Source organism: Hemitrygon akajei, chromosome 13, assembly GCF_048418815.1.
Source record: "Hemitrygon akajei chromosome 13, sHemAka1.3, whole genome shotgun sequence".
NCBI lineage: Eukaryota > Metazoa > Chordata > Chondrichthyes > Myliobatiformes > Dasyatidae > Hemitrygon > Hemitrygon akajei.
In genome coordinates, this window is record NC_133136.1 from 62,711,285 (window position 1) to 62,723,633 (window position 12,349).

At 40.1% G+C, this 12,349-nt stretch overlaps 1 protein-coding gene across 12 annotated transcripts in view; it reads right to left on the bottom strand.

Annotated features, from left to right (window-relative positions):
- The window catches only part of LOC140737934 (LIM and calponin homology domains-containing protein 1-like), a 356,743-nt gene that overhangs the window by 65,338 nt on the left and 279,056 nt on the right, over positions 1–12,349 (bottom strand). For 10 of the 12 annotated variants that reach the window (XM_073064758.1, XM_073064764.1, XM_073064763.1 and 7 more), the window contains 2 exons: positions 4,398–4,736; positions 646–681 (listed from right to left, as the gene is read on the bottom strand). In XM_073064758.1, coding sequence (XP_072920859.1) covers positions 646–681; positions 4,398–4,736 — 375 coding nt within the window. The remainder of the gene's footprint in view (positions 1–645; positions 682–4,397; positions 4,737–12,349) is intronic. The other 2 variants (XM_073064756.1, XM_073064767.1) reach the window with 2 other exon arrangements.

A 12,349-nucleotide genomic window follows, 5' to 3' on the forward strand; every position in this document is an offset into this window, starting at 1 on the left:
TCATAATTCTGTTTTGAAAGTTTTGCAATGGATTATTAAGAACATATATTATTTCATATTTGGCAAGATGCAAGTATGAAACAGAAAATGTTCCATTTGCGTGGGAGTTACATAAACCCAGCCAAAGAACTACAAAGCAATCCAGATGCTTTTGTCCCTAATTGCTTCCCTCCCACCAACATCACTAAAGGTTAACTGCATCCACTCACTCACCCTATCAAAAGCCACCCCTAGCCCTGCCAGCCTTCTAGGGTGCAAAGTAGTTTTCATTATGAAATAAGTTGCTGTTATGCATTCAAACATGTTCTGCAAAGGATTTTAAAATGTGGATATGGAGACTACACATGGACATTTATTTCACAATGATCTCATAGCAACTGGTAGTCATTAAGCACTCCAATTTGAAAATATCACTCCTTATTCCACTCTTCTTAAATCTGGTTCAGTTTTAATGAGCAGAATCTCACCTGTTTCTTATACAAAGAGTTGCTGTTAGTAAGCGCAGCTCCATTATTACTGCATATAGTCAAAGCAGTTAGTCACCCACACCTAGACAAATATGTTATTCTTGGTGGTTTAATAAGCAGTTGTGAATATTGATCAAGCCATGCAGTTCCATATTTTTAAATTCAAGATTCCACTTACCCTGTATCATCAGACAGGGCTACTGTAGGACTGTATCTACAGGACCAAATATAAAGAACACAGAATATTTACAGTGAAAAATGAGAAAGCGCACAAGATTGAGAATATCAAGAGTCCACATTGATCATTTCCGTACAGAACAGGTGTGTAATGATCATTTATTTGGCATTCAGTCTCAAAGACAATCGTTTCCTGACATTTTTAATACACAATTTATTGCAATTTACAATGTCACTCAAATAAAAAAATAGCCTAATTACTGTATAATTTACTAAATAAATCCAAAGAAGACATCTGAAGCATTTTCCCAATCATATTTCTTCTTTTTTCTGGGAACAACTACTCCTAATTAGAGATAAATACATCTTCATTAGCTTAGCAAAACCCCTAAGTTCCTGTAAATATTAATAGTAGTTACTTGGTAATACTCAAACAAGTCTCAAGTGTTTTATGTTTAGGTTTCCCTGCCCAATCTATCTATTCAAAGAATTTCTAACAATAAAGAATGAATGAGAGGAGATTTTATAGAAACATATCAAATTATGAAAAGGATAGATAAGATAGAGGCAGGAAAGTTGTTTCCACTGGTAGGTGAGATGAGAACTAGCGGACATAGCCTCAAGATTCCGGGGAGTAGATTTAGGACAGAGACAAGGAAGAACTGCTTTTCCCAGAGTGTGGTGAATCTGTGGAATTCTCTGCCCAATGAAGCAGTGGAGGCTACATCAGTAAATATATTTAACACAAGGTTGGACAGATTTTTGCATAGTAGGGAATTAAGGGTTATGGCGAAAAGGCGGGTAGGTGGAGATGAGTCCATGCCCAGATCAGCCACAATCTTATTAAATGGCAGAGCAGGTTCGACAGGCCAGATAGCCTACTCCTGCTCCTATTTCTTATGTTCATATGTTCTTAATTTTAAACAGTTTTTCCCTTATTTTTATACAATAAGACCATAAGGCATAAGATCAGAATTGGGCCATTTGGCCCATCGAGTCTGCTCTGCTGGTTGATCAAGACTGATTTATTATCCCATTCAACCCATTCTCCTGCATTCTCTCTATAACCTTTGATGCCATTACAAATCAAGAACCTATCAACATCTGACTTAAATATATCCAATGACTTGGCCTCCACAGCAATCTGTGGCAATGAATTCCACAGATTCACTACCCTCTGGCTAAAGAAATTCCACCTCATCTGTTCTAAACGGATAGATATCCTTTTATTCTGAGGCTATGTTCTCTGATCCAAGACCCTCCCACTACTGGAAACATCCTCTCTACATCCACTCTATCTAGGCCTTTTAATATTCAGTAGAATTTCAATGAAATCCCCCCTCATGCTTCTAAACTCCAGCAAATACAGACCCAGAGCCATTAAATGATTTTTGATCTAATATTATACCATTAAAGTTAGAGATTAAATTATTGTTCAATAAGTTATTTATAACCAGTTTCAAATGCTAGTTTACTGGCCAAATGGATGACCACATTTTGAAGAATGATATGCCCTGGCTAGTATATCAGGTAGAAAAATTGGAAAGCAAGAATCTGACCTGCTGAGTAACATCTCAGTTACATGTTTTTGGAATTTAGTAAACCTAACCAATCATCACACTAAAATCTTAATTTTGTCCCCTTAGCCACTGCCTGTCATGCTGAGTACTTTCAAAATTTTTTTTTTGTTTTCATTATATTTGGACAAAATTCTATTTGACTGCAGAATAAGTGGACTACATAACATAGGAAAGAAGATTAGACATTTACGTGCAAAAATGTATTCCAGACACATTGCTATGGACTTGGGGAAAGAGACAAACAAGAGAGGAAAGGAATGTTGGAGGATTGCCCACGCTTTGCCAAATCAAATGACTTCAAAAAGATATTTGGATGAACAATAATAATCACTCTGCTCTGGGATATGAGGGCTGTCATGTACAGGGAAAACAATCAAAACTATTTGAGCTTAATTGTATACTGCCTATTTTGGCTCATTAAATTTTAAACACACAGAAGCCAATTTTTCATTTCGACTCTTTGTACTTATATTTAATTAGTGCAAATTTTAATTTACTATTGCATTATGGATTTATTTTGCACATCTCCAAAACTTTACTTCCAAATGTGTTTCATAATCTTATAACACCACAAATTCCAAGACACCAAGAATTAAATGATGAAGATCAGATAAAACTGAAGCCCTTGGGTTATATTTCCAAAGGCACATTTCCAATGATTTGACTATATTTAGAAAAACTTAAGACCTTACTACTTTAGAGAAAATGTTACATTATTGTGCAATTTTTCATAATTTAGGGAAGAATTAAATAAGTTAAATTAAAATGTGTAACGTCAATCCAATTAATGCTGAAATTTTCACATCAACCACTGCAGTCATAGCACTTCTAGATCTTTCTAATGCTATACACAGCAAAGTAATGGCTAACTTAAAATTGCAACAGGGATACCTCTAACAAATGTTGCAAATATAAGTTCCTGTTAGAATGATTCAGCAATAAGCAAACAGGTAAAACAAACAAATGGAAAGAGAGCACAATTTCAGTTCCTGCATTCAAAATATGTGTCATGGAAATCTTTTCTAATGTCACAAAACGATAAAGAATGAATACAAGAAATTAAATACGTTGTTTCGTTCAGAGCCACGACATTAAATTGCATAGACCAGTATAATGCAGCCAACGTAGTTGTCAACCCATCCACCACCTGTCACATTCACTCTCTCCACCTACAGTAGTCTGTCAAGGTTTCTTTAACAGTAGTTCCCAAAATGACACCTTCTATCAGTATTCAAAGAACAAGGCAACAGGCACTTTGGAATCTGTCCTCATCAAATCACACGTCACTCTGATTTGGAAACATATTACCTCAGTTCATTGTTGGGTCAAAATCAAACACACTGTGCAATTATATCTTCTCCATATGGATTACGGCAATTCTGAAAGACAGCTCACCACCAGCTGTTCAGGGCCATTTAATGAATGTAGAATGATAGATGTACACTATAGCCCCACTTTAGAAAATAAGTTTGTTTGAATCAAAACATTTCCTTTTTATCAAAAAATTCTACCTGGTCTCATTCCCTTTCAGCACACTGCATTAAAATTTCTCTATAAATAACGTTTCCCCTATGAATAAAGCCATTTGTCAGGTGATATTAACTCACACCTGTGACCTATTATTCAACTAAAATACAAATGGTTCCACTGATATGCCCATTATCCCTCAACAGGATAAAGTAGTGTCTGCAATAATAAATCCCTCGTAATTCATTACTATCTTTCACTTTCAGAAATTATAATTACATATGGAATAGGAACAGATGTTGGATTTTGAATTCCCTTATTGTTGCATTTAGAAGATGAGCAGCACTCTCCTTTTCAGGTGTTAGTAAAGGGATAACCGTTTTCAAAACAAATGGTATAATATCAGGTTAAAGTAACGATGCCAAGCAATGAGAATTATAACAGTTCTAGGACAAATCTCCGCACAAAATGTGTGTTAAGACTGACTTACTACATGAAAAATTGACTTTTCATTGACATCAAAAGGATATGAAACAAGTTTCAATAATGCAATTCAACAGCCAAGGTGGCACACTATTGAAGATGAAGTTAAGCAAATGTTAACTACTTGCGGCATTCCCACACAAAGAATTAGATGGCTTTAAGTGTATTTCAGACTCTAGCAGCACAGCAAACTGTCAGGCTATAAACAAAATAAGTAGCTCACGTCCACAGAGATTCATCCTTGGATATTCTTCCTTTCTTCACTTCCTGCTCAGGTTCTTTATTAATTCCACCCAATGTCTGGCCTCGCTGTGAACTGGGGACTGGGAGAAATTTATTAAAGGCAGCACTGCTTTGTTTGGAGGTGGCTCTTATCCGGCGATTCAACATGTCATCTTTCTCCGCATCTGGGCTTTGCTCATCTTCCTTTTCAGCTTCTTTGCTGGGATCCTGAATGCTTTCGTTTATAGTTACAGTGTGGGCAACCAGGACAGGAGAGGGGCTCCTTCGATAATACTCAGCTGTGCAAATATCACTAAGGACAGTTTCTTCAGGTTTACTGCTATGGAAGAAGAGGTAAATTAGGCAGAGAAGGAAAGACCCAACTAATAAAAAATAAGGTAGCAACACAATTTACAAGATGGTTAGATGAGACCCAAAATTATGTCACACTTATAACTGATAATTTTAAAGCTTCTGAAAATAATTTGAAAATATTAGCTTATGCTTTTGGAAGTATTTGGAAGCTTAGGTTGGAAAGTAATTTCAGCCTGCCCCTGGTGGCAGTGGGCTACACATCGGTTTAGCACCACCTACATTTGTATCCACAGCACCAAGCAATTCTTCAGCAGCGTGGCAGTGCTGCAGGTACACCTGGGAACCAATGTGGTTAGAAAAGCCTGAGCAGGTGGACGCCTGCTGGCAGTGTCGGTCTCCCTGCCATGATTCACAAGTGCACCTTCTGTTCAGAGGTTGCCCACTATCCCTTCAGGATCACCTCCAACGCTTTCACACATGCAGCTAGGCTTGAGGAAGTGGGGAGATGGTGGGGTGCAGAGGTGGCCACACAAGACACAGCAAGGTTCCTTTCTACACACACTGCTTCATAGGGTGACAAAGCTCATCTGCCCCGAGCGCTAAAGCGAGCCTCTATCCACGTGCAGTTTGAGAGCAAGAACAAGCCAAAGATCTACTCATTCCCCCCCGAAACCAACAATCAGCTGGAGGCAAACCCTCCCACAGACGCTGCACCAGCTCACAGTCAATCTGGGGGCCCCAGGGCCCATTGAACTTGGCAAGGTTATACAATGCACCCAAGCTTTCTCTTCCCTTTCGTCCTCTGTAACACAGTAAATCAGGCGCTGGTTATCTGTTGACTTGATATTAAATCAGCTTTTACAGCTGAAAGTCTTGCTTGAATTTGGCTGGCCGTGCTGGGTAAACGCAGTAATGGAGTGGAAGACTGAGCTGCAGGCTCCAGAATATAAACACTTCACACTGCATCTCTTTTAGGCCAAGGGAGCAGCAGCTGTACACTTTTGGACCCTCATACAATCAGCCTTCCTTTGATCAGTTGTAGCTTCTTTGCAGACACAAGAGGCTACAGATGCTGGAATGTGAAGCGACAATCTGCTAGAGGAACTCAGTGGTCCTTGATGCAGGGTTTCGACCTAGACATCGACAGCTCCTTTCCTCCCAATGATGCTGCCTGATGTGCCCCGTTCCTCCAGCAGATTTATTATAGTTCCTTTGAACTCTGGCACATCCAAATGGTCTCCAGCTGCGGCCTCCAGCCACTGGATTTCCCACTCAGAGGCCTGTCAATTTTGACCAACTCCTGGACAGGAACTGTGAGAAAGATTACTCATCTCTAGTCATTAAATTCAACAGGGCTATTAGACCCCAACCCTGTCAGATTTCCCCACATTACCAAGACTCCTGCTGAATAAATATTAAGCCAAATGCGTGTAATGTCTGATCTCCTGCCAGAGCATACATTCCTTTAAAATTGACCAGTTCCAATGTCCTCAGTACAGAACGGATGCAGAAACAGAGGGAGATGCAGCACAAAAGGAGCAGGAGAAAACACAAACAAAAGCTCTTGAACGACCAACCAGGGAGAGTAAAAGAAACGCATGGTGGTCTAAATTTGTATCTTTTGGTTTTGTAGGAATACAACTGGTTTAATTGAGCAGAGGTTGAACTATTCCACAGTGCTCCTCTGTCACACTCAGTTCTCAATATATGGGAAATATTCTTTATTATTATCCAGAATGTAATTGAGGTTAGTGGGTGCTATGTAACTATAAATGAAATTCAGTTACATGGAGACCCGCTGATTGATTACACGAGTATTACTTTCCTACTCCTGTGCTGCACTCTGTTATACCAAGGCTATGACATTGTTAGCTTCATATTATGAAATATCAATTTTCACTAAGTTACCATGTGGTGAATGATTGAATCAGAATCAGTTTAATATCAATGGCATATGTCGTGAAATTTGTTGCTTTGTGGCAGCAATACATTGAGATACATAATAATTATAAATAAAACTATAAGTTACAATAAGTATAAGCAAAAATACAAATTAAATAGCGCAAAAAGAGAACAAAAGAGAGCAATGTCGTTTTCATGGGTTCATTGTCCATTCAGAAATCTGATGTCAGAGGAGAAGAAGCTGTTCCTAAAACATTGAATTATCAGCAAAATCAGAGCAACTGAGATGCCTTAGTGGTGAGAGATCACTTCAATAATAAACTGTCACCCTGGAATCTCCTACTGCAGCAGTAAGAGATTGAAGATGCCCTTGAACACTTCCACCAGTGTTCTCAGTGCCCTACCAGGTACTCTCTCAGAGCCTGATGCCTTGCAAGGGTTCACCCTCTTGAAAGATGTTCTGATGCCAGCCTCTGAGACAGAGATCACAGGGTCAGCAGATGCTGTAGGGATTTGCACAGGTGTCATTTTCTTCTCCCTTTCAAAGTGTGCATAAAAGGCATTGATCTCATCTGGGAGTGAAGCATCACAGCCATACATGATGTTAAGTTTTACTTTGCAAGAAGTAATGGCCTGCAAACCCTGACAGAGCTGACGTCCATCTGATTATATCTCTAATATCAATTGGAATTGTTGTTTTTGCTTCCACAGTTTGTACCTGGATTTCTCGTACGGTTCTGGATCTTTGGTCTTGAATGCAGCAGATCTAGCCCTCAGACTATGAATCTTGTGGTTCATCCTAAGCTTTTGGTTTGGGTATGTTCTGTATGTTTTTGAAGGTGCACATTCTTCCATGCCAGTCTTCAGGAGGTTGGTTACAACTGCGGCATATTCATTCAGACTTGAAGACGAATCCCTGAATATTGTCCAGTCCACTGATTCAGAGCAGTCCTACAAGCCTCCTTGGTCCTCACCACTGGTGCTGTGGACTTTAGTCTCTGTCTATACAAAAGTACAGCTACAGAGGTGATCAGATTTTCCAAAGTGTAGGTGTAGGATGGTACAGTAAGAATTCTTGATGGTGGTACAAAAGAGGTCAAGTGTGCTGACTCCTCTGGTTCCACAAGTGATATGTTGGCGGTAGATGTTCAGGGACTTCTTCAAGCTGGCCTTGTTGAAATCTCTCACAATGATAGGTAAGACATTAGGGTGCTCAGTTTCATGTCCGTGGATTACGTTGCTTAGCTCCCCCAGTACTTGCATGACGTTGGCCTGAGGTGGAAAGTACGACACTTGACTGCGAGATGTTCCAGGCCGGGTGAGTAGGATTGAGACAGAACCATTATGTTTGTGCACCACAATGAGTTTATCATAAAGCATATTCCATATCTTCTTCTTTTAAAAGACTCTGCTGTCCTGTAATTGCAGAGAATGGTGAAGCCATCAGGTTGCCGAGCAGCATCCGGAATGGTGGTGGTGAGCCATGTTTAGGTGAAGGAAAGTACACAGCAGTCCCTGATATCCCTCTGGTACTGCAATTTTGTTCTGGGTCTTCAATTTTATTTTCCAGAGACTGTATTCGCCGGCAGGATAATCGGGAGTATGTGGGGTTGGGGAGTGGAGGGTCCAAAGCCTTGGCAGTTCATTCATACCTGTAGACTAGCACACCTTCCACACTTCTGTTTTCTTAAAGGGGAACTGTACTCATGACCAAAGACTGCAGTCCAGTGTCCACCAATCTTGAATATTGATAGATTACTTAAATGTCTTAAAACAATGTTGCTTACTGAAGTACCCATGGGCGTGACTGTGGATTTCGGCCGTAGCAGTCCCAAATGGGAATATTTGGTGATTCTCATCAGAGCTGCAAAGAGTCACCATCTTGTCCAAAATTATTAGTTTAGTTAGACTGATACTAATATATATTTTGGAACAGCAATATTCCATTCATTAGGTATACAGTGACAATAGAAGAGTCAAAGACTCTTGCAACTATTTCTTAAAACAAGACACACAGAATGATACACCCCCCCCCCCCGTACAAACCTGCTTTGTGTAAATACTGTGTATACATATTAGAAATGTCTGTGTACTTGTAGTAACATACGGATATTGGCACATAATATATAGAATGTGTTATCAATGGTAAATGCATTGTGAAATGAATTTTGCCTTGTATTCTGGAACAGCTCTCCAGTGAGTTCAGTGCTTTCCTCAACTGGACCAGCTGGGGGAAAAAATCCATTGTTATAGGAACAGGTTACAGTTCTCTCTTCAAATGCCAGCAGGGTCTCAGCCTATAGCACTCACATTTCTGAGTCAGAGTCCCATTCCAGGAGATTGGGAACAGAAGTTAGTGTAATCTCGAGGGGATGGTGTAATGGTGCAGCTAATTTTTGAGGCCTGTTCAGCCCACTAACATAAATGTAAAAGGCCAATGGCACTATTGATGCACCATCAATAACTCTCGGAGACGTGAGGCGAGATATAGGCTTTTATTCGCTGGAAGTGAGCAGTCAGCAGCAAGAGATCACCATACGACATCCTGGAGACTGAGGGAGGAGCAGTGCCTCCAATCGCCTTTATACCGGGGTCCGTGGGAGGAGCCATGGTCTGTGGGAGGAGCCACAGGAGCAGTCAGCGGGGGGGGGGGGGAGTGTCCAGACAGGTGTATGTAGTTCACCACAACTATTTCAAAAGAGGACAGGAGAGTTAAGTTGGTATGCAACTTAGTAGAAGGGGATGGCATTTTTACAAGCAACAGGGTGGGAAGAGGCACAGTCCAGGTAGCTGTGAGAGTCAATGTGTTTATAAAAGACATCTGTATATAAGCTACCTCCAGAGAGACAGACAGAAAGATCAAGAAAGGGGAAGTAAGTGTCAGAAATAGACCAGGTAAATTTAAGGGCAGGGTGGAAGTTGGAGGCAAAGTTGATGTTGTTGATAAGCTCCACATGGGTGCAGGAAGCAGCACCAATGCAGTCGTCGATGTAGCATAGGAAATGTTGTGGAGTAATACCAATGTCGGCTTGGAACATAGACTGTTCCACATAGCTGACAAAGAGGCAGGCATAGCTGGGACCCATCCCCCCTCACTATTCCCCATTCCCATTTTCCTCTCTCACCTGCCCATCACCTCCCTCTGGTGCTCCTCCCCCTTCCCTTTCTTCCATGGTTTTCCGTCCCCTCCTATCAGATTCTCCCTTCTCCAACCCTATATCACTTTCACCAATCGATTTCCCAGCTCTTTACTTCACCTCCCCCTCTCCCGGTTTCACCCATCACCAACTACCTTGTATTTCTTCCTCACCTCCAACAATCTTCTTACTCTTTCTCATCTTTTTTCTCCAGTTCTGATGAAAGGTCTCAGTCTGAGACATCAACTGTTTATTCTTTTCCATAGATGCTACTTGGCCTGATGAGTTACTCCAGCACTTTGTGTAAGTTGCTTGGATTTCCAGCATCTGCAGATTTTCTCTTGTGTGTTGAGTAAAGTTACCGCATTTGGTTCAATAACTTGATTGCTGAGGAGTAGTAACTGTTTCTGAACCTGGTGGTGTGATCCTCAAGGGTCCCTTATCTTCTTCCTGATGGCAGCAGAGAGCATTTCCTAGGTGGCGGGGTCCCTGATGATGGATGCTGTTTTTCTGCAACAGCATTTCATGTAGATGTGCTCAATGGTTTAAATCAGGGTTTCCCAGCATTTTTTTTTTAGCCCAACAACCTCCTAAAGCACCTTCATACTTGCCAATGCCCCTCTTAGGCACAATATACTTTCCTGTGCTCCCATAGTTTAAAAGCATGTCTACCATATGCTAAGATGAGAAATTACAAGAACATGATTCTGCTTTAAATTTTTATTTGTCTTTAAACCGAGCTTACACAGTGCCAGTGCGCTGCACAGCAGCTTCCATATCAATGTGATCCTCGAGGATGATGGTTTTTAGCAAGCATTAAATTATCTGGTTCCAGTTGTAGCAGCAACTGTGTAAGTTCCCATGCGTAACAATGTCCAAGCAGTTTCTGATTTTTCTGTGTATGAGGTTCACTGTATTGAAGCCTCTTTCAACAAGGTAGGAGGATGGAAATGCAATGAAGAGCAGTTTGGCTCTTCGCCAAAGACCAGGAAACTTCGTATGACAGTGTAGCCAGATAGCACAAAAGCCGCCATTTTTGAAAAGCATTTTTGCTTCTTCAACATTCTGAATTTCAATAATTTCTTCTTGCAAGCTCTCCTCCTGTTCTTCCACCTTGCAAAGAAATGGGTTAATTACCCAGTCCGGAATTCCCAGATTGTTCAAATCCTTGAATCAATCCTTCTTCAGTGTCTGCAGGTGTAAGCAGTACACTTGTAAATTACCATTTGTGAAAGAGAGTGCCATATTTTCCATGCAAGGCAACTGTGAGAACATTCTTTTCCCAATGTTTTGCTTATATATTTCCAATTTTCTGATAAAAGAAGACACTGCCCTTTTTGCCTGGATTAAATTGAAATTCTCACCACGTAGCTTCATATTCAGAATGTTCTTTTTGTCACACAGATTGGCTGGATATGCCACATCTCCATGTAGAAGTTCAATCTTGTTTCCCAAGCTCTTGTTGACCTTGAGCAAAAATTCAATCACAGTGTCAAAAATATAAAAGAAATGTTTTAAACAGCAGATTTTTGACAGCCAATGCACTTCAGGGCGAAGAAGCAAGCATTCACTCTTCATTGTTAACTTGGCATAACTGGTGAAATATTCTGCTATTTAATGGATGAGCTTTCATTTTGTTGACAGTAGATATTACAAGAGTCATACTTCAGAAGTCGCCGGCTGAGGTTTTTGGCTGTGAGATGTTGACGATAAATTACACAATGGATTGCAAACAGACTTGGAATTTCTTTTTTCATGAACACCACTGGACCAGTATGGCGACTTGTCATGTATGGTGCTCCATCTGTTGCACAAGAAATCATGTTCCTAATTGGAATACTTTTATCCCCAATATATGTTTTGAGCTCATTGTAGATTGACTCTCCATTGATATTGGATTTTAATTTTTTACAAAAGAGAATCTCTTCACAAACTCTTCTGTTTTTGATAAATCATACTTATACCATTAGCAATGGCTCATCGTCTTGGAAGTTGACTCATTCAGTTGTATCCCAAATTCTGTTTTTTGTAGCTCTGTGTTGATACTCAACGTCTTCATTCATTTTGTCAATACAATCAGCTACAGAGTTATTACTTAGGGGAACTGATTTTAAAATACTGGAATCCATTTTGAGAACAGTGATGAGCACTTCTATACAGTGGGCATTACTAATCTTTCACCAATTGTATGAGATTTTCCACACTTAGCTATCATTTTGGAAATGTTATTAAGAAGTAATGAGACCACTATCAAGGTCATTTTTAGCTTTCTTGGTAAACGACTCAAGTGTACAATGCTTTTCAAATGCTTCTTTCATCTTCTGGAACTGTGTTATTACCATAAATAGCCTTTTCAGGGTGTCTTTTATGGAAGTGTTCTTGCAATCTTGATGTCATCATGGCTTCATTAGACAATACAGTATTACAAATAAGACACATGGGGTGTCACTGATCTGACGGGAATGGAATAAAGCCACACTCCAGATATGTTAAATTCTACTGACGCGCTTTCTATAGTTTCTGTTTCTTAACAGGATTAGATAGAATTCAAGGTTTCACCACCTCCTGACTCACAGAGATCACACCATACATATTTATC